This window comes from Panthera onca, chromosome D2 (assembly GCF_046562875.1).
Source record: "Panthera onca isolate mPanOnc1 chromosome D2, mPanOnc1 haplotype 2, whole genome shotgun sequence".
Lineage (NCBI taxonomy): Eukaryota > Metazoa > Chordata > Mammalia > Carnivora > Felidae > Panthera > Panthera onca.
Genome location: NC_138349.1, coordinates 65,994,155 through 66,016,303, shown reverse-complemented (window position 1 = coordinate 66,016,303; position 22,149 = coordinate 65,994,155). Strand labels below are relative to the sequence as shown.

Here is a 22,149-nt window from a genome sequence, read left to right as displayed (position 1 = left end):
TCCAGATCGCACCCTGACCACAATCTCTCAGTTCCTCAAACTTACCATGCTTCTGTGGCCATCAGGATTTTTGCATGGCCTGTTCCCTTGGCCCAGAACATGTTTTTACCAATCCTCTCCATGGTTGACTTTTATTTATCATTCATATAATAGCAGCCCAAATGTCACCACAGAAAAGGTCTCCCTGGCTGCCCTAAACTAGTCGAGTTCCTGATTGTATCCTCTGAAAACCATATGCATGTTTCTTTTTTTGTTGTTTTTAAGTTTACTCATTTATTTTTGACAGAGAGCAAGAGAAGAGAGCACGTGTGCGAGCAGGGGAAAGACAGAGCAAGGGAAAGAGAAAATCCCAAGTAGGCTCTGCACTGTCTTCACAGAGCCTGATGTGGGGTTCGAACTCACAAACTGCGAGATCATGACTTGAGTCCAAGTCAGGAGTCAGACAGATACTCGACCAACTTAAGCCACCCAAGTGCCCCTGCATTATCTTTCAAGGCATCTATCACAGTCTTAACTGTGCAATGTGAAATTAGTTGTCTGATGTCTATCCCCTTCTGCCTCACCCCCACCCCACACCCAGCTAGAACACAAGCCCCAAGAGGCAGGGAATGTCCCCTAGACCCTATCACAGTACCTGGCACACAAAATATCCTCAGAATTACTTATGAGATGAACAAAAATGACTGGCTAAATGTGAAAGAAGGTTAAATTCAATTTAAGGTCCAGAGCTTTCAACCTATCTTTAAGTAGGGGAAATGGAAAATACTGCAAAGTAAAATAAAACCACCAGATAAAGAGTCTGAAACTAACCAGGAGAGAGAAATAATGACAATTAAACAAGTCCATTTAAGAAGGTTCTGGAGAGAGGAAAGGCTACCCTCATAATACCCAAAATGCAAACAACTCAGTAACTGATCAATTCATCACAGGAGACTTATCGTAATTCAAGATCGTAGACAACAAATGAAGTGATAGTATAAAGACAGACAAGGGAGAAAAAGGATACCAGGAGATGTGCCCCTAATATTCAGCCATGAATTCAAGTCATTGAATGCAATCTGAAAGAATACCTAGCATTGTTACCTCTAGGATTTCTTCTGAATCTCTCTTTAAGATTTTAATTTTTTAAGTAATCTCTACACCACATGGGGCTCTAACTTACAACTCTGAGATCAAAAGTTGCACACTCTCCTGACTGAGCCAGCCAGGCGCCCATGAATCTCTCTTAAATGCACTATGTTACCATTTCAATAAAAACACAGTAGTAGCCACCCTACGCTTTTTTCCAAAGGAGTAAATACACAGCAAAGTTTTACCTAATATGGTAATAATATTTCCTGTAGATTATAACATTAAGAAAGCATAAAGGTAATTTTTCCTGTACATTATGACATTAAGAAAGCGTAAAGAAACTTCACTGTGGCAAACAAAAACAAAAACAAAAAAAGACCCAATGCCAAAAGCCAAGTCAAAAGATAAATGAAAATGGGGAATTTTTTTCCTACTCAAAACTAGAAAAAAGGTCAAGTCCCTGTAATATATGGAGTGCTAAGAAAATGGCCAAGGGAAAGACCAACACCCCAGTAGACAATTAAAAACTGTGAAGTGGGCATTTGCAGAAAAAGAAACGCATATGCTTACCCATCCCCTTGAGAGAAATGCAGACTGCACCAAGATGCTATTTTTCCCCAGACCAGCAAAATCCAGGTTTGATAAAAGCATGGTATGGGGCCACCATTATCTCACTCATATCCTACTAATGGAAGTGTAAATGAGTACAAGCGCTATCAAGGGCGATTTGGCTACATCTGTTCTATTACACATCGACAGTACATCTGAAGCAGCAACATCACTTCTGGGAATTTACCCAGGAATTCAGTACTGTAAAGTGGAGTCATTTTGCACAGGTGTGATTTCTGGCTCTGCCCCTCTCTGGTTTAGGACTTTAGACAAGTTACCTAATCCTTGGTGAGCCTCAGTTTCCTCATCTGTAAAATGGAGACAATACTGGCTACTTCACAGGCCTAATTTGAGGACTGAGCCAATTTAAGGAAAAGGTTTAAGAGAGTGGCTGGTACGTAAGATGCACTAGATAAGCATTAGCAAATGCAGTGTATCCTCTTAGATACATTCACCCATATGCAAAATGATCCATGTTCAAGGTTACTGTAACAACATGAGACCAAAGACTGAAAACAAACTGGATGCCCAATGGTAAGAGACAGCCAGACAATGAATGACAATGCAACTGTAAGAAAGAATGAAGAAGTTAATGAATGTACTGTTATGGAAAATTCTCCAACATATAGTTAGGTAGAACAGAGAAAAGGCACAGAACAAAAAATCATCTGTACCACCTTTTGTGTAAAAGGGAAGGGGAGCGCATATCATGAGATGCCTTTCTATCAAAAAAAAAAAAATGCCAATTAAAAAATTAGAATTTTTTAGGTAATTATGTGACGTGATACAGACATTAGCTAATGCCATGGTGGTAATCATTTCACGATTTAGAAGTCTACCAAATCAACAGGTACACCTTAAACTTACACAATGCTTTCTGTCAATTAGGTCTCAAGAAAGCCGAAAAAAAGAACAGGGAAGGGGCACCTGGGTGGCTCAGTCGGTTGAGCAACCAACTTCAGCTCAGGTCATGATCTCACAGCTCGTGAGTTTGAGCCCCGTGTCGGGCTCTGTGCTGACAGCTCAGAGCCTGGAGCCTGCTTTGGATTCTGTGTCTCCCTCTCTCTCTGCCCCTAACCCACTAGCATTCTGTCTGTCTCTCTCAAAAATAAATAAGCACTAAAAAAAAAAAAAAAAAAAAAAGAACAGGGGGAGAAAAAGAACATTTTTAATGGCAGCATCTTTTTCAAACCTTAGGTGAAATTAATATCTACTCACAATTGTATACACCAACGATTCCCAAACTTTGTTGCTGGTAATTTTGGAATTACCTGGGAATCTTTAAAATTACTAATGCCTGGCTCCTATCCTCAGACACTGAAGTATGGGACCCAGGGTATCACGACTTTTAAAATTCTCCAGGTGATTTGGAGAGGAAAGTCTGGAATCCACAGACTGGAAGGTGAGAGGCTACTAGTTAGAGAGGTCAGATGAGCGTCCCAACAGAGAGCCACTGCTCTGAAAATAAACGAAGTCCCAAGCCCCCAGGTCAGCAGCCCGCTTCAAACACTAGCTGACTTAAGCAAATTAAGAGCAAGGTAAAATTGTCTAGACCATCCCATGGAGGTGATTTCAACAGCCAGGACTCCACACACTTCTTTTTCTATGCCCAGGGCTTGGCCACCCTGCACCAGCCCCCACTGAGGCCTCTTATCACATGGAGTGGCCCTCCTGCAGAGCCCAGCACACATTTGGATAACTTCTGGTAAAAGGAGACTCACTCCCTTCACCAAACTTCAGCCAAGGAGCTAACAACCCAGGCCATCTACCCTGCTATCTGCCCATCCCATTTGTCAGCACTGCTGCACGGCCAATAATTTAATCACATTTCACCTGATTCTTTATTTTTAAGTTGAGACTCCCACTACCCCACCACCACCACCCTCTTACACACACAGACTTCCTGTGAGGCTCAAATGAAATAACCGTGTTAACACCATTCTGTATCTGCTGCACAAGCTGCAGATTTCAGAGCTGCAGACTCTGGGCAAAGATGCTCATTTTTCTACCTGTCCAGAAGACATCTGTCTGCACACACTGCCCACAGCTTCCTGTCTGGTGCTCTCCAGCCCTGCATGGCTTCACATAAGACACTACACCAGACTTTCTAGAAGCCCTAGATGCCAGCCCATCTTCCTAAGGCATGATTTCTCCAGAAAGCTCATCAGACACTTCCTAGCGAAAAACCAGGGAAGACTGCAAAGGACGCCTCACTTCATACCTCCTTGCAGCAGACCTGCAAAAGCTGTGATTCTTGCCGCACACACACCAGACAGTGACCAGAAGTCCACACCACTGGGCAACATGAGGGCTGGGAAGCCAGACTGCATACCTTCCTGAGAGCAGAACACATGATTGGGATGCTTGGGGACTAAGCACCAAGAAGCAGAGCAGCAGGTAAAAGGTCCCAATACCAGCTGCCAGCACACTTAGCAGGAAGAGATTTAGATCTAGGGCTAGCAGGCTCAAGGCACAGGGGTAAAGGCTTAAAGCAGAGAAGCAAGGATAACACATTTGATTCCAGAAAAGTCTCTCCTGTTTACCTTTCAAACACAAATTTACTACAGGAAATACTTTTTTTTCTTAGATGTGATACATAATGGTATGTGGTTATAAATCCTTATCAGCGATGCAAACTCAACTATAGGTGAAACAATCTCAAGACTGACCACATGTTGATAATTGGTCAAGCTGGATGGTTTGCAAATTCATTTTCCTTTTGTGTATGCTTAAAATTTTCCATAATAAAAGTTTAAACAAAATCCTCTAACATCATAAAAACAAATTTCACAGCAGGAGAATGTGAGAAATGTATTCTAACAGCATGATCAAGTGCCAGACATTCAGCAGGGAGACAAGGCCACTAAGCCACTAACTTGAGCAGCTATTTTTCCTCCCAAGGCATCAGCCTCCTCATCAGAGCCCTGGGGCCCGTGACAGGACTGCCACTGGCCATGAACTCCTTTCTGGTGCTGGCCAGGCATCCCGAGCTGTTTCCCACTGTTGAATGCCGCATGCTCTATCAGAAGCGGCTGGTCTTGAGGATATTCAAGGTGTCAGCTCCCCACCTGTCTCTCCTCTGTGAGAAAATTCATGTCAGCCATAAAGGACGACATGAACACACAAGAAAGCATTCTAGGAGAGGGGCTTCTGAGGCTCAAGAAAGACACACAGGAAAGGCCGCAAGTGTCGATTCAGCCATTCAGAGCTGCAGGAGCTGCTGCAAGCGGAGCCTGTGGTTTCCAGCGGCCATGCCTCCGTCCATGCAGATCTCCCTGGCATGTCCTTCACTCACATCCTCCTGGGGAAATAAAAACCTACAAGTCCGCCAACACTCTGTCATCTGTGAAGTGTTCGACAACAGCCCAGGCCAAACATAGCCATTCCATTTTCATTTCTTCCTGAGCCAGTCCCAGGTCTGACTGGCCCCAGATCCCCACTGCCCTCCTCCCACTCTGCACGGGGTGACCTCTGAAGGCTGAAACTCCCAGTCCCCTGAAGCCAGCTAACTGCCCCTGGGTGCAGCCAGGCAGAGGTACTGGCAAGAGACCAGAGGCTGGGAGAAGGGAGAATCGGGGTGTTCTTCCCCTTCTTATCCACCCTAGGCAGCATTCCTGTCTCAAGGCCCAGCTGGCTCCAGCTTTCTCTTGGTGCCCCCTGCCCCTGGGTTGATAACACTTCCTCCTCCCTCTGTCCTCCAGAGGAGGATGGGAGTGATATCCTGCTGTTCCAAACTCTCTGCACCCCCAAGGAGTGGTCTTCTCTACAGCTCCCCTACTGGGGCAACCAGGCCCTGGATTACATCCGCTTCCTCTCATTCCACTCGGTTTCCTCTTTACTGTGTGAGCCCTGCATGGGTGACTCGCCATCTTCCTTCGACTGTGCCATGGTCGCTGCTTTCTCACCAGTCCCTCCTACCAGCCTCTCAGCCTCTTCACAGCAGGCCCCTTCGATGCCCTTAGCTCAGGGCCAGGCACTCAGTTATTCATCATACCCCGCCGTGCTCCTAAAAGGACGTCTCAAGCGTAGAGCCAGCACTTGGTAGATATCCAAAATCGGCTGAGTTAAATAAACACCAAGGATACCTCATAATCTTTTAAAAGTTAGAAGAGGGTCACAAGAAAACTCTCAGAAACATCTTTAAGGGACAGAAAGAAGGATGCTTTTGAGAGGAAACTGATTCTACGGATTCACCACCCATGAATTACAGCAACTTCCCAGACAACAGGCCAAGGACTAAGGTTATGAATTTAAAAAACAAAACTCTGCTATGTTCCCAGCTCCTACAAGAACTTTCACAGACCCTTATAGCTGCAGGAATACAACCCAGTGGCTAAGAGCAGGGGCTCTAGGGGCAGGCTGCCAAGTCCTGGCCCCACCACCTATGAGCTGACTGACCCCAGACCTCAGCTCCCTCAGCCTGTAAAGTGGCACGATTGTGCCCTGTGGCTTTGTTTCTGGAGCTAACTCAATTAAACAGGGCGCACAGTGCCATCAGTCACTATCCACAGCATAGCTCCAGGGTCTCCAATCCAAGTACCTTCGGAACAGGAAGGAAATAAGCAAGTGCAGCTGCTGTAGGCGTGAGAAGCAGCAGAAGTGATGCCCAAGACAACCAGAGCATCCGTGCCTGTCCCACCACATTCTCTTTCAGAAGTCTTCTAAATCTCCAAAGCTAAACCACTTGCTGTGGGCCACACGCAGGCTGCCAGTGAGTCATCCCTGAATCCTAAACAAGACTTCCCAGGGAACAGGAGAAGACTGAGGCCCCAAAATAATATGCGATCATCGCCTGGCCCCAGGAACTGTGAGAAGCCAAGAGGCCCCATTCTTCCCATGCCATCTCAGGTTGAGAAGGAAAGGAAAAATGAAATGAGAGGATTGGTAACACGTGGCCAAAGAGAAGGGACACCTGATGCACACAAAGGTGGCTTCCAGACAGGAACAAATAAATACGTGGGTGGTGGAAGGGCAGAAAAAGTGAAAGCAAACAGAGTAGTTGAGGAAGAAGAAGGGCTGAGGTCCTGAAAACCCCGACAAGCCACACTAAGGAAAGCGCACTGGGTTGGCTTTGTGAAAGAAAAAGAAGATGGGCCAATCCATAATAACTGGACAAAGAGGGAAAAGGAAGTCACGTGGTGCCTGTGTCCTGAGGGCTTTCAGAAGTCACCTCATTCATGAGGCAAACCTGAGAGCTAAGATAATATGATCTGTTTTTAAAGAAGGCATGTTGTCTTTGGGGTCAGGTAAAAGGCCAAATGATCACAGAACCAGGAAGAAGCAAAATGGAGATATTTTTAAGTCCTATGGGTTTTAAGACTGCTGGATAAAATACAGGATGCGTCATTAAATCTGCATTTCATATAATTTCTTAGTATACCTCGTTCCATGCAACACTTGGAACATACATATACTAAAAAAGTATTCATTGTTTATCTGAAATTCAAATATGGTTCCTCATCCTGTTTTTATTTGCCAAATCTGGCCACCCTATCTGGTTTCCAAATCTCTCTCCATTATATCAAGTTCACTCAAAGAACCTTGGGGTGGAAAAACAAAGGAGCTTATGAATAAAACTGAAAGGAGGGATAATCCACACAGATGGCCTAGCGGAGAATGCTGTTCTGCAACACATAAAATTGAGAGCATAAAAACGAAAAAGGTGAGCAGTGGGACCCACAGGAAAGTAAGAACTAGAGAAAGAATACACTGTGGCAGTGCTGTGTGGCAAAGCCTAAATGGTTTTCATCTGTGGGCTAACAAGTGCATTCCAATTGCCTTTTCACATCACCCAACAGAAATTCCAATGACCCAGAGCTACAAGGCTCTGGGCCGAGCAAGAGCGAACCAAATAAAGGATTAAAGTCATTAGTGCTAATCTCCCTTACCTGAAAAAGAATGGGAAGGCATTCAAAGTACTTTGGGAGGGGGACTGAGACAGACCAAAAGACTCCAACAGTCTTGGCTTATGGCCACACCTCCTCAGCAAAAGTAGTAAGGGCTTTCCTGGGTTCAAGAAGGCTTACTTTAACTTATTTACAATGCTGGCTGAGTCCCTGAATTATACCAACTGTCCTCCTTGCCCCCCTTCCATTATACCAAAAGCCTTCACACTGGGACAATAAAACCACAACCGTGCCCTGGTGAAAAGCATGTTCCTTCATCCTTCAAAAAGTCCCATTTCTATTGCTAGAGAGAGAGATCCAGAGGCAACAGAAAGAGTACAGGTCACTTGAGGAGTCCCCTGCAGACAGAAAACTACCGGCCTCCCACAGACTGGTCCTGGCTCACAAGCTGGAGCTGTCCTTCATCATTCAGGAACCGCAAACCTGCAAAGTCAGTCAATTTCAAAGACATTCATGTTTTGGCTTCTGTTCTTTAGACCAGCAGCTAAACAGGAGTGGCACTGGTGTCTCAGCCATCAAAGCCCACCCTCTGGAATCCACACTCCCTTGAAACAGGGTCAGAAGTCACAAAACAGAGAAGCAAGCTTTGACTGTCTGCTGCCCACAGTGCTAAAGACAGAAAACTAGGAAAAGGCACACGTCGGCTCCTATTTCAAGAAATGACGGAAAGAGCCCTACAACCGACCTACAAGGAAAAATGCATCTCTTTTAGGAAACATGTTTGCCTCTTGCTCTCCTTTTATTTTTACGCCACCACACAGGCTGGCTTACTCCTGACTCACCAAACCCTAGGAAACCGGCCAGGTTCCCAGGCATCCCAAACTGCCAGAGAAACACAGGCCCTAAAAAGCCAGGATGCAGAGCTCCCCAACTTAAGGCCTCCAGACAGCTCAGGGCGTGGGGCCTCAATCGCCTCCCCCCTCAGCTTTCCAAATGTTATTTTGATAACACCATCTTACGAAGAAAAGTTTTGATTCTGAAATATATTTTGGAAAACAATAGGAAGTATGGGGGTACTAATAATCTACCATATTCCACAGGAATATTAGGTCACAAATTATCAAAACACTCTGATGTGCATGCTCTCATTTCACACCTACAACAGCAGTAGGATAGAGGTATGCTAAAGAAGGTAGTAAGCCCACCAAGGTTCACAGGCTCTGAACGCAATGTAACTTAGCTAGTAAGGTGGCCGGAGCCTCCAACGACTGGGAGCCACGTCCCGCAGGGCCTCGCATCCTCTGGTGTGCCACCCTCCTTTCCCACTGCCCAGTGAGCACTGCTGAGGGAAGGGGTGGGGTGACCCAGAGGGCACACGCCAGAACAGTTCCATAGACACACAAAATGGGGATACTGCACAGCTTTAAAAAACCCTACCTCTATATGCAACAACAGAGATACTGTTTAATATCAGTAAATATACAAACTAGGATATCAAAGCAAAGAATCCAGACACACAATAAAAACCTTCCATATAAAACCACTTATGGGAAGTTTAAAAATAAGCAAAACAAATCTACAGTGACAGAAGTCAGTGCAAGGTTATTTTTTGGGGTGTGATGACTAGAACAGAGGACAGGGGAGGATGGTGAAGGAAATGATGATAATAGCATGTAGCTTGAGCAGGGTGATGATGACACTGGTGAATTCATTTGTTAAGTTCATAGAGCATAAATTTGTGCATTCAAACCTTGTGCACTTCACTGTAAGCATGTCATACTCCATTAGAGTTTATGAAAACCTGGGCACCCCCAAAACAAATCCCACAAAGTTTACGGAGCATCTCCTACAGCGTCAAGGCTGTGGGAAAAATGATCCTTCAAATGGCAGAACTTTTCTGCACCAGTCGCATGTGAGGTACCCTCAGATTGCCTATGTTCAAATCCCTGTTCTACCACTTACTGTGACCCTCAAGGTGTCACTGACACCTACACCTCATTTCTTCCTCCGAGACGTGGAGATGGCAAAGGGTTGCTAGGAGTTCCCACAAAAAGTGTTTTGAAATGTACCAGGCACACAGTAAAAGACAGTACCATGTAGCTACTACCATGGAATAAGACAGATCATCTCACAGGTGATAAATGACAAAGTACGTGCCTTCAAATAGCCTAGGAGGAAAACACGAAGAAATGTCGGCACTAAGCAGCCAGAGCAGATTATGAAAATACAGAACTGTTCCTATTGTTCCCCTGCCCCCTCCCCACCCCCCTTCTGCAGTCAGCTCCTGGATGGGAGCCAGAAATGGCACCCACCAGGCTTGCCTAGCAGGGTCCTGCTCTCCTCCCCAGTTTGCCTCCTTTCCCCAACACTCAGGTTCTGAGTCAGGGAGGAATGCCCGTCTTGCCACGCCTCTGCCCCCATCTTCCTCTAGATTAACTTCCATTTATCCTTCAGGCTGTAGCTTAAAAGTCACAACCTGTACTACGGTCCCCACTTGCAGATTGAGTCAGGGGCCCTTCACCAACTTCCCAAGTGCTGTCTCATCCCACTGATATATATGGCACATTGCCTAGTATACAGCAGGTGATCAATACGTTTGTTTAAAAAAGAAAAAAAATCCACTATGACTGCGCTTGTCAGACTATTTTTAAGTAGAGGTTATAAAAGAAGTACAAAGAGACTGATTCCAGACTGGGACAGGAGCAAAGGGAGGGAGGAGAGGGGAGCCCAGATGGCTGTGCTATAAGCACAGGGGCAACCTACCAGGGTTCCCTGGATAGGCCACAGGCTGCCCCCTCCCATCACCATTTCTCTTCCAAGGCTGCTACCCTGGAAACACTCCCTTAGGCCTGGCATCCCGGGAATTTGCCGTGGTGACAGGGCAGCCGTGACTGCTCTCACTGAAGGAACAGGAGTGCAGAAAACAAGGAGGAAAACGCCCACAACAAAATAAAGACAAAACTGATCATAAATTGACTTGTACCCCACCCTCCCCAGGCTGTGCAGCCTGCACTTATGCTCTGAGGACAGGCCTGCATTCAAATTCCGCCCCCCGCTCCACCCGCGGCCTGCGTTGGAAAGCTGGCAAGTTATATAACCTGTCTGAGCCTAAACCTGCATAGCGATGCATTACAGCAGTACTGACCCCACAGGATGGTGCTAAGGGTTAAATAAGAAAATACAAGCAGATCCCTCCCAACAGTACCTAACCCCACAGTAAGTGTTGCATGAATATTAGCTGTTATCACAGCAACACAATCTGCTCTGGAAATAGAGCAATGCTGGTAAATAAGAATTGTTAATTAATTTTTTCAATCTTTTGGGTTTTTTCAACCTTTCTTAAATCGTGATCTATTCAAAATGCCATCAAGGAAATTAAATGCTTGCAACACACACACACACACAAAGAGGGGCGCCTGGGTAGTTCAGTAGGTGGAGCATGCGACTTGATCTCAGGGTTGAGTCCCACGCTGGGTGTAGACATCACTTAAAAATAAAATCTTTTTAAAAGTTAATTAATTTTAAAAAATACAAAATTTAAATTAAAAAAAAAAAAAAAAAAAAAAAAAAAGCACCCATGATTGATGAGGAGTCAGGGCAAAGTCCTGTCCCCTGACAGTGTGTTACTCCCTCCCAAGGTTCTTCTTGAGAGGGTGCCTCCTCTAAATGCAAAGTAGGACAAAAAGTGCTGAGCCCAGGGCTGGGGTACCATCCATGTTTGCTGAATGACAGAAAACCCGATGAGGGAAAAGCCCCAATAACAATAAAAACTGGAGATGGAGAAAGATAACAGCACTTTAAAATCTTTTCAGTCCCAATTCATAACTTTAACACCAGGATAATAAAAAACAGCTAGCTGCTTCTGTAGATCACTATAAACTTTTCCTTTAAAACATTTTTAAAAGTAATTTTTAAGTCACTAAGAATAGAGGTTATTAGGGCCTAGAGGTAAAGGGAAATGAGGAAGTATTATTTAATAGAGACAGTTTCTGTTTGGGATAGTAAGTTCTGGAAATGGATAATGGTGATGGTTGCACAACACTGTGAATGCACTTAGTGCCACTGGATTGTACACTTATGGTTAAACTGGTAACTTAATGTTGTGTATATTTTACTGTATTTTTTTAATGTTTATTTATTTATTTTGAAAAGTGTATGGGGGGGAGGGGCAAAGAGAGAGAGGGAGAGAGAGAACCCCAAGCAAGCTCCCTGCTGTCAGCACTGATCCTGAGTGGGCTCAAACTCACAAACTGCAAGATCATGACCTGAGCTGAAGTCAGGCGATTACCCGACTGCGCCACCCAGGCGCCACTATGGTGTATATGTTTAAATTGTACTCTGGTTAGCAAAGATGTTAAAAGCATCTAGCCAATTTTTTTCTCCTCAAATTTTAGTGTTTCTATAATCAGAAGCTCCTAAATGAAGCAGAGACACAATGTTTTGACTCTCAGCAAATGTCTTTGTTTAGATAAATTAAGGCCTGTCTAGTGAAGACCAAAAAAAAAAAAAAAAAAAAAAAGGAAAAAAAAAACCCACCAAAAACAAAAATCTCAATAGAATAAAAGTTATTATTTGAGTTGGTATATTAGGATAACAGAAAAACAATCACCACTTACATGAAAATAATGTCACAAGTTGAGAAGCTCTTTCTATAATTAAACACCAAATAAATTATTTTTCTCAAGACTATTTTAACCTTTCCAATTCAGTCACAAAAAGCCAACTGCACAAAAAAGATTCTTTGCTTAGGAAAGCAACACATGAAGTGTTTCATCTACTGCAGGTACTAGATTTCGAAGAACTTTCTTTAGCTCATACAGACTTCCATGTTGTTTTCACTCTGTCACTTTCCTCTTTCCTTCTATGGAAAACTTTTTTGAATCATGACCAATGTCTGGCTAAATATCCTAACTCTGCTCCTCAGTACCAAATGGCCTCATTTGATCCGAAGTGCCCTGAGATGCCCTGGAGGGTATTAGCCAGATCACCCTGGACACACACCTGGCACCCACAGGAGGCTGGTCTGATCTGGAACAGATGCATGGAAGATTATCCCGTCAATCAACACTGCTTAAAAAAAAAAAAAAAAAAAAAAACAACTGGAATTTGGAATTGCCCATAAACTAGTATCTCTAATTAACTTTACTGTATGAAGTCTTTACTTTCACATGGTTTGGGATTAAAGACTTAGGAAATTCGATCCATCCAACAATATTCCATGAAAGGAATGTGGGTGGGCCTCAGGGAATAACAGGAATAGAGGAAAAACCACCTAGATCATTTCAATCTACCGGCAGATGCAAATTATAAAATTAAGACATCAGTGGCATTTCTTTTCAATCACCACAAAAAAAAAAAAAAAAAAAAAAAAAAAATTAAAAACAAACAAAAACCTCCCAGTACCACCTCAACATAGACAAACTGAGCAACCCGTTCTCCCCATCTTGGCCTTATAAAACCAACTACAAGCTAATTAAACTGTGAGTGAAGAGGGCACATCATTTCCCTTGAAGGGACTCAACAAGACAAAGAGGGTGACATAGCCCTCCCTGGAACCCCTACAAGAGTCTGCTGAACCTCCTTTCTTGCTTGCACCTGCACTTCACCACTCTCTGGACTGGAAAGTGCTGGAGAGGGAATGGCTGTTCCTCTGCCGAGTTCGCTACATCAGCAAGCCAGGGCCAAGCTGACGGCAAGTCTAGTGTAATGCTTGGGAAGCTGCTAGAGAAGCCCTTACACTGCTTCTGAGTGCTTCAGAGCACTGGCACCCAGGAGGCCAGTACTCCGAGAAGTACTGGGAGGTTGAATCGTGCCTATTTTTCAGGCTGTACTCCTCACATACCATTTTGTGCCTTACTGACAAGGCAAAGGGAGAAAGAAATCACAGAAAATTTCCCATCATTAAATAAGTATTATAAAGAATTTTAATCACTAAACTGTACCCCATACATTAGAGCTAGGGACCAATAATAAGGGGGTGGTTATTTCTAAATAAACCATAAATCAAACAATTAGTCTTTTTTGAACATTCTTCTCACCTAAACGAGAACACCTCTGCAAAGTAAGGTTTGTAATTTACTGGAATGAACACTGAAATAAAACTCACAGCTGTGAGTTTCACACCCATGAAAGATAAGAAAATTTGACAATATTGGGGAAGGAAGAGTTTGCAAGTTAACACCACTCTGAGATCCTGATGATTAGAAACATTTTCCAGAGCATTAGTTTCCCTGTCAAAAAATTTGAACCACCACCAAGCAAGAACACACTGAACCTGTGAACACTGACTTCACCAGCTTTGACAATAATTCAATCTATCTAAAAGCAGCTGCATTGTGATTGAAAACAAAAAGCAACACCTACCCACTGAGGGAAGAAGTATGGGAGGGAAAGAGGAAGAGGAAGGTTACTCCTGGTTCAGCCTGGCTGTAGTTGAAAAGGTCAGATGAGCATTTCTAGGTGTAAATGCAACGATCGCTGCAAAGCATTTAAGAAGAAATGCAAGCACACTGTGTGTGACACCATTACCAAGCTCCTGCAACTCCACCCTGCAAGCCTCCCATGGACATCTACAAGGATTCAGCCAAGTCTCCCAATCTCCTTTGCAGATACTTCCCCAAATAGAGCTTCAGGTCACGGGTACTTGCAGAGATGCACGATAGCACACTGTTTCCCAGAGGCAGCTGTGGGGCATTTCAAAACTAACGAAAGTCATGAGAAAACACTGAAATGATCGGTCACCATTACCAAAACTGAAGTGGTAAATCTGAACATGCCAACAGAACCACATTTTCCCCCTAAAAGCCTGGCTCAAAAATCCTTGGAAAGGTGAAACTGAAGACACTTTGTCCCCCTTTCAGAGGTGAAGTGTATCTTGAACATCTAGATATAGCTACAAGGTAACCTATAACCTCACCCACCCTTAGAAAACAAGAGCTTGGGTTGCATTGATTGTAATGGTTCCCCAAAGTATACACTGTATTCATTCATCCATCTAGCCTCTTTAACCAACCCCTGCGAAGACCATATGTGCTGTTGTTCAGAACACATGCAGCAGGAGAGTGACCCTATTAGTACAAGGTCAAGACAGAATGGGCACAAAACAACAACCACTGCACTACCCAGGGCCTCCTGAGTCAACTCAACATACCCTTGAGTATCTACCACATGCCAGGCACTGAGAAATGGGAGTGAACAAAGCAAAATCTGCCCCTGGAAGAATGTATACCCCTGCTGAGGGGCACCTATGTGATGGGGTGGTAGAGGGAGTGACAGATGGGTCCTGTGGGAGCACATGAATGGGCACAAAGCCCACTGTGTGGCTGGTACAGAGGCAGTGGCAATGCGCACTGGGGTGGGGGTGGAAAAGGTAGTATAGTCTACTAGGATCTACGAGGTAGAAGGGAAGGGAGGAGTCAGGGATAGGATTAAGGGCAGGAAGTCTATCCCAGAGGAGTCAGAGAGACCTATTGAAATTCCAGCAACTAGCAGTTCAACCAAGTGAGAGCTTCTAGACGTTGAGGGGTAGGTGTGTGAAGCAAGCAGGGGCCAGAGCAAGAAGGGCCTGGTAAACCACAGAAAGTTTACCTGGATCCAGAGGGTAATGGAGAGCCACTGAATGTTTTTAAACAGGCAATGACTAGTTTCAGATTTTTGCTGTAGGCCAGTGTCTCTGGTCTTGAACAAGAGTCACTGCAAACCAGGTACTGGTGATTCTCCCACCCCAGCAAAACAAAAGGAACACTGCAAAAGACTGTCACAATCTCCTCTAACATTCTGGGTTTTTTTAATCAAATACAATTACATTATGAAACAGAAGAGACATCAACATGAAGAATTTCAACTGCAGAAGAAAACTAACCATACAGCCTTTGTAACAAAACTGAACCATGTACAATTAGACCTAACTGTGAGGTCAGACGTTCTCAAAGTTCTGTCTAAAGCTGGGTGTTTTCCATTAAGAATCTAAGGGGGGAAAAAAATTTTAACAACAACAAAAAAAGACATACACCACACCTCTTTACAAGGGCAATGTCAATCTGACAGCTTCAGAGTCTGCCAAAATGAAGTCTTAAAAATGGAAAATAGTGTATTAAGCTTCCAGAGTAAATAACCCCAAATCCACAACATTTACTATATGGAAGATTTTATTGGTTAATGAAACGATTACACTGTTGATGTTTAAAATAGCCAGGCTTTCTAATCATGCCATACAAACCTGTTTTTCTACTGTAACTTCAAAATTCCTTTGTATTTCTGTATTTCCCTAAAGTTCTATAATAAAGAACTAACTTTATAGTTAGAGAAAGATACTCAAATACTAGGCCTTTATTTTCAAACCAGACACATGCTATTAGGTCTGAACCAGTCTAGAAAAGGCATACGCCTTAGAGACCAGCCATGCCAGGTGAAAGCTCCACTTATACTGAGAATACTAGCAGCTCATCTAGAACTGTAAAACCATCCAACTAACGCCCATTATAGCACTTCCTCATCTCAGAGACCACCACCGCTGGACACCTCTTACTACAATGAATCAGATCATCTCCAATTACATTTTCACCCACAATAAAAGCAGGATAAATCTAGCTAGCCTAACATATAAAAGCTATTCAACAGACTGACTGAGCATTTGCTTTTTGTGTATTTTCTCCACGCCAAAGAAGAAATTATGAGCTATAATCAGCATCCTGGTTCCACTGCTGATTTACTGGGAGAAATTGGATAATCACTCAAAACATTCCACTCTTCGCGTAAGCCCCAAGTGAAACATACTAGGGGCAAGCTCGTGACTCCCAGATGCACCAGGCACTTGGACACACGGATGAAAGGCCTCATCCAGTTGATTCTTCCCTAGAGATAATGTTTAACTTTATCATACAGATGCTGAGAACAGGGACCCATGAAACCAGTCCTTTATTAAATAGGTAGCTTGATCCAAGTAAGCATTTATATACCAAAATACACAGAAATGATCACTAGTTAAGATTTCTACTAGCCTTTGGACTGGTTTTTAAAAGAGGGCACAACAATGAGGTACCTACACACCTATCAGAATGGCCAAAATCCAAAACAATGACAACAGCAAAAGCTGACAAGTATGTGGATCAACAGGAATGCTCACTCACTCCTGGTAGGAATGCAACATGGTACAGCCACTTTGGAAAGACAATTGAGCCGCTGCTTAACAAAAATACTCTAACCATACAATCCAGTAATTGCACTCTTTGGTATTTACTCAAAACAGCTGAAATCTTTTGTCCACACAATGCCCTGCACACAGATGTCTGGTGCAGCTCTACTCTTAATTGCCAAAACTTGGAAACAACTGAGTCCTTCACAGGTTAATGGATTACTATGAAGACAGTAAAAAAAAAATCAGTGGGTGCTAGGTTAGGGAGGGATGAGAAGGCAAAGCACAGAGGAGTTTTAAAGTACTTGGTCTACTCTGCAGGATACTACAATAGTAGATATGTGTCATTATACATTTGTCCAAACCCACAGAATGTACAAACACCAAGATGAACCCTAATGTAAACTAAGGACTTTGGGTGATTATGATGGGTCAAAGTTGGTTCATCAGTTGGAACAAATGCACCACTCTGGTGGAGAGTGTTGATAATGGGGGAGGGGAAGGACAAGGAATATGTGAGAAATCTCTGTACTTTCCCCTCAATTTTGCTGCAAACCTAAAACTACTCTAAAAAAATAAGCTGCTAAAAAAAAAAAAAAAAAAAAAAAGAGCCACACTCTTCCACAGTGTGGCTGATTAGCAGTGTACCTTCCTGGACATATGCAGGGAAAAGGAAAGACACTCACAATCACCTTTAGTGCTCAAGAATATTAAAGTTAATATTGTAAGTAAAGGAACTAATAAGCACCAGGAGAGCAAGTAATAGGATTAGGACACCATCTTCCCTTTAAATTAACTAAAATATGAAAAATCTAGCAAGGCCTTCATTGAATTGAATATAGGCCTTATCACAAACTTTCTAGGCAACTATTAATAAGGGCTATGTTTAACTTAGAGTTGTTAGGAGTTGTCCAGCTTAACCTTGACAGAAATTACGACACAGTATTGTTCAATGGGCTCCTTACACCCACAGACCCATTTCACATAGTCACACACATCTCTCCTCCCATATTGCATACATGAGAGGTCAAGCCCACTTCAACACAACCTGGGTCCAAAATTCTCAAAAGCTTAAAAGAACTCTTCTCTGCATTTGCCTTAATAACACCTGTCAAATACTAAGGAACCAGGTAAACCACAAGCATTTTTGTTTCCTTGAAAGTATGAATTAGAGATCAAAGAAGAACTGAGTACCAAAAGGTACTTGTAGGCTGTCATCTAAAACAATATTAAAACTCTACTCAGTACGGCCACATTTCACAAAGTATATCTGGTGGGGTGTCAGTTTTAGCTGAGGGTAAGTGCTAAGAAATAAAGCTACCACCTCACACACTCTTCAAACCAAGTGTTCAGAAGGCCTCCGATCTTATGCACCAGGAATGAACACATTTGTCCATGTGAAGCCAACGTGTTTGTGTATAATTTACAGACCTACTTATAATACGGTCAACTGTCAAACAGATACCCTTTCACAGTATCTCCACCCCTAATCCTCTCTCCCAAACAAACAAAAACAGCCTGAATTGCTCACTGTATACAAGAGGCTAGAGATTCTGTTTCATATAAGTTTTACTGCTTTCTATGGTTCACATTCTCCGAGAGACTAACCCTCTCATTTACTAACTCAAACCTTAAATAAACTGCTTCCACCAACTTCCCCCTCTTCTCAAACCCCCACTCAGCAGAGACCTCTCTCTTGGCCAAGAAAGCTAGAGAAGGCTTGGAAGTGGCTGCCTCTGCAAATTCCTCCCTCTTCCTAACCAAAAGGGCACTTCAAGAACTTGACAGTCTGGAAACGCGTGAATGTTGTTCCCATTCCATTCACCAGGACTGGATTTGAGCATGCAAAGTGTCTTTCTATAATCAATTTCTATTTAGGCTGCCAATCACACTGAAACTTTGGTGGAAATCTGCTTCTAAAGCAAATTCAGAATGCCATCCAGGTCCCATGTATGAGCTAGCACTGGGGGAGCATACACACCCACTCACACATACACACTCACTTCTCTGCTGAAGACTTTTTCTGGCACAGGGGCATCCTAAACTTGCCCCGTTTCATTTCCAGACTGTCATCTTTGATCCATTCCCAAATTCATGCTTTTTTCTCCATCTGAAGGTTCAGTCTCATCAGCTATGGTGCAGCAACTATGGTAATTTATGCCCTTGATTTCTTGACATTTTCTTCTCAGCTCCTGGCTGGGAAACTGTTTTGATCTGAATAGAGTTGTCTGTATGGGGATTCTGCATGTTAATGATGTGGCTAGCTGGCAGGGATATTAGGTGAGAGCACACGGTGTACTTTTTCCAGTTATGTTTCGCCTCATCACGGCTATAGTGGCCTTTCTAACCGCCTGCTTCGCTAGGAGGGAGACTACACACCTAATCTTACCCTCTTCGGGTGAGCCTCGGGCGCCAGGTGGAAACAGAACAGACAGTCTGTTCTCTCATCAAGTATCTGGACTCAGAGGCTAAATATCCCTAGACACTCCACCACCAATGAAGCAAACACACGTACATCCTCCTCCGCAAGGGAAAAGGAGTCAGTCGATACCCTTCACGGTTTCAGCCTGTCCAAGCTGCACACCCTTCACTCTGTCCAGGTTTAGTGTAAGATGCTGCATTCTCCAGGCTGTGCACTGCCGCTGGCACCCCCTACACTCAACCCGAACCAAGGAAAGGACTTCCAACGGAGGTGGGAGCATCAGCTCCGGTACCCGCCCTTCCCTCTCAATCCTGGCCAGAAAACTCCACTTCCCGGATTCCCAGCCACTCTCTCCCGCCCCCTCCCCGGGCGATCAAGCTAGCGCCGTACAGATGCCAGCGAAGTGCCCAGCCCAGCTACGCAACCCCCGCACCCTAAGGCAGGCCCCCGGAACCTAATCCGGCTTCCTCCCTCTCCCACAGCCTAGGGGTCCCCAGATTCTGGACGTACACCTCAGGCACGCTGTGACTGGAAAAAAAAAAAAAAAAAAAAAAAAGTCCCACCCCGCCCCCCAGCCACGCCACCAGTCTCCAGCACTGCCCGGGAGGGGCCTCCTCCCCAGTGGCGAAAAGAAAATGTGGGTGGTTGTCCCAGCAGCTTTCTCCCGCACCCCGCGAGGGGCCTGACCCCTGAGGGAGGCCAGACTCGCGTGGCCCCAAAGGGACACCTCCCTCTCCCCGACCCTCCAGGGGCCAGCAGTTCTTGGCAGAGTGTGCTCGCTGCAGGTCCCCGGAAGGCTCGGGGAGTTCGGGGGCTGCCCGGTCCAGGTGCAACCTCTCCCGGAGGCGGGCGGAGGTCGGCGCCGCGGCGCGCCCCCCGGGGGAGCAACTCACGATGGTCACGCTGGCTTTGCGCAGGTCGCGGTTTTCCTCCTGCAGCGCCTTGCACTTGAGTTTGTAGGTCTCCAGCTCGATCTTCAGCACCTTGTTCTCCTGCTGCAGCGAGGCCAGGCGGTTGGTGAGCTCCTCCAGGCGGAACGGCGAGATGACAATGCCCCCCGACTTCCCACCGCCGCCGCCTCCCCCGCCGCCACCGCCACCGCCGCCGCCCGAGGTCGATGAGCAGGACGACTGCATGGCGGCCGAGCTGCTGCTGTTGCCCCCCGCCCCGTCCGTGTCGCTCTCGCTGGCGCTGTCCGCCATGGCCGCGGCGGGCTGGGGAAAGGAGGAGGAGGAGGAGGACGAGGAGGAGGAGGAGGAGCAGGGAGGCGGCGGCGACGAAGGCCGGGCTGCGAATGAGTGGGCGCCGGGCGAGCACAGGGGAGCGCCGAGCTGGGCGCCTGGCAGCAGGGCGCAGACTCCGAGCGGCGGCGAGAGAAAGAGAGGGAGCTTCCCGCTGCCAAGGGACCTCCTCTGCCAGAGAACAGAGACCCCGCCCGGGCTCGGGCAGTACTGCACTGGGGCTCGCTCCAGCCGGGCCTGGCGCGCTCGCTAGGCCGCCCTAAAGAGCTGGCCGAAAGCTCCGGGACCCTCCCGCCGCCACCGCCGCGGCCCGCCTCCCGGCGCCTGCCGGCGGGCCAGGGACTCGCGGGCCCAGCCGGGGCGGGAAGGCCAGGTCAGCCCTCGCACCAGCTGCGCGCTGGCCGCACGTGTTCCGAAGGAGGGCCTCCCGGCCCCCCGACCTAAGCCCCCAGACACCCAGCCTCTTCCGGGCTCGCGCCGGCTCCCGGGAAAAGGAAACCCGGTGCCCCGCTAGCCTAGCAGGTGTCGGGGACACGTGGAAAGGTCACGCCGGCTCCCGCATTCAGCCGTGGCCGGGCCGTGGCGGGGCCGTGGCCCCGTCTTCCGCCGACTGCGTGTGCTCCTGTCTCCCTCTGTCTGTTTGAAACATACACGCAGCCCTTTGAGTTTTATCTTCTCGGAGAGCTCAACTGGGAAGTCTAGGATAGCGCTAAGAAAACAGAAAGTTCCCTTGCCAGGAGCCCGAGTGGGGTGAAACAACAGCAGCCACAGGTTAACCTCGTTAAGAATTTGCGGAAGAGACATGCCACTCTCTTTGCTCCTCCTCCTAATAATCTCATAAACCACACTGCGCTCAATCTTTAAACAAGGTGCAACTTTCTTTTCTTTTTCTCTTCACATCTTGAGAACAGTGCCAGGACGTGTCACGCAATAGGATTAAGAGACTAGCGTTTATCTAATCCAAAAAGAAAAAAGAAACACTTTCTGTGGATTAAAACCCATCTCTTTAAGTGCCAGTTTTCTAAGGTAACTGCAGACAAAGCATTATGCTGTACAAATAATGATGATTAAGTGGGAATACAGCATAACCATCACCCTCTTGCCCACTTCCAGAAAACTTTAATAGGTTAAAAATAAAGCATTAATTACTCTGATGTGATCTAATTCAGGGTTCTAGTTTTGAAGCATAAGAAATTCTAAATAACCTTTTATTCCCCCTCTTCTCTCCCAAAGAAAGGCTTGCAGGAAATCCGCCCAGCAGGTGAGACGATTCTAAACATCTTTAAACTGTTGACACAAAACAGCTTTCACTTATGTATAAAAATTGGAAAGTGAAACTGACCAGACTAGTTATTACCAAGCTTAGTCAAGGGAAGAACAAACACTTGGAAACAGAAAACAGGAAAGAAAAAAAAAAGGTGTGAAAATTTTCTATTGCTTTGAACTTTTGGAAAATTTTATAATGTGCTATGAAGGATTAAGAGGTGGAATTTAATGATTTTTATTCCTACTCCTCTGTTATCTTTAAACCTAAATTTGATCTAATGATTAAGCTGTTATTCTGTGGCTAATGGAAACTGGTACCTCGGAATAAACTAAAACCCCAAGTGTTCCAAATGACATCATCTTTTACCAAAATGGCTGCTTCTGGCAGAGAGCTGAGAAATGCCAACTGCAATTAACCCCCAGATTTCTCCTAGTTATTTTTTAGTGCTAAAGGACTTCTGAATTTAGTCGTTGTTGGTGTGGCAGGAGAAAAGAAGAAAAAGAATTGGCTTTGCTCTTAAGAAATATAGCCAATGTAAAGTGTTAGAAGTGATCCAGTGT

The 22,149-nt window shown here is 45.2% G+C and overlaps 1 protein-coding gene across 2 annotated transcripts in view; it reads right to left on the bottom strand.

The window, feature by feature from the left end:
* Positions 1–21,058, bottom strand: part of CCDC6 (coiled-coil domain containing 6) — a 108,257-nt gene extending 87,199 nt beyond the window's left edge. Inside the window, exon 1 of one of the 2 annotated variants that reach the window (XM_060642739.3) lies at positions 19,975–21,058. In XM_060642739.3, coding sequence (XP_060498722.1) covers positions 19,975–20,283 — 309 coding nt within the window. In that variant the 5' untranslated portion in view covers positions 20,284–21,058. The remainder of the gene's footprint in view (positions 1–19,974) is intronic. The other variant, XM_060642738.3, reaches the window with a different exon arrangement.
* Between the last annotated feature and the right edge of the window lie 1,091 nt (positions 21,059–22,149).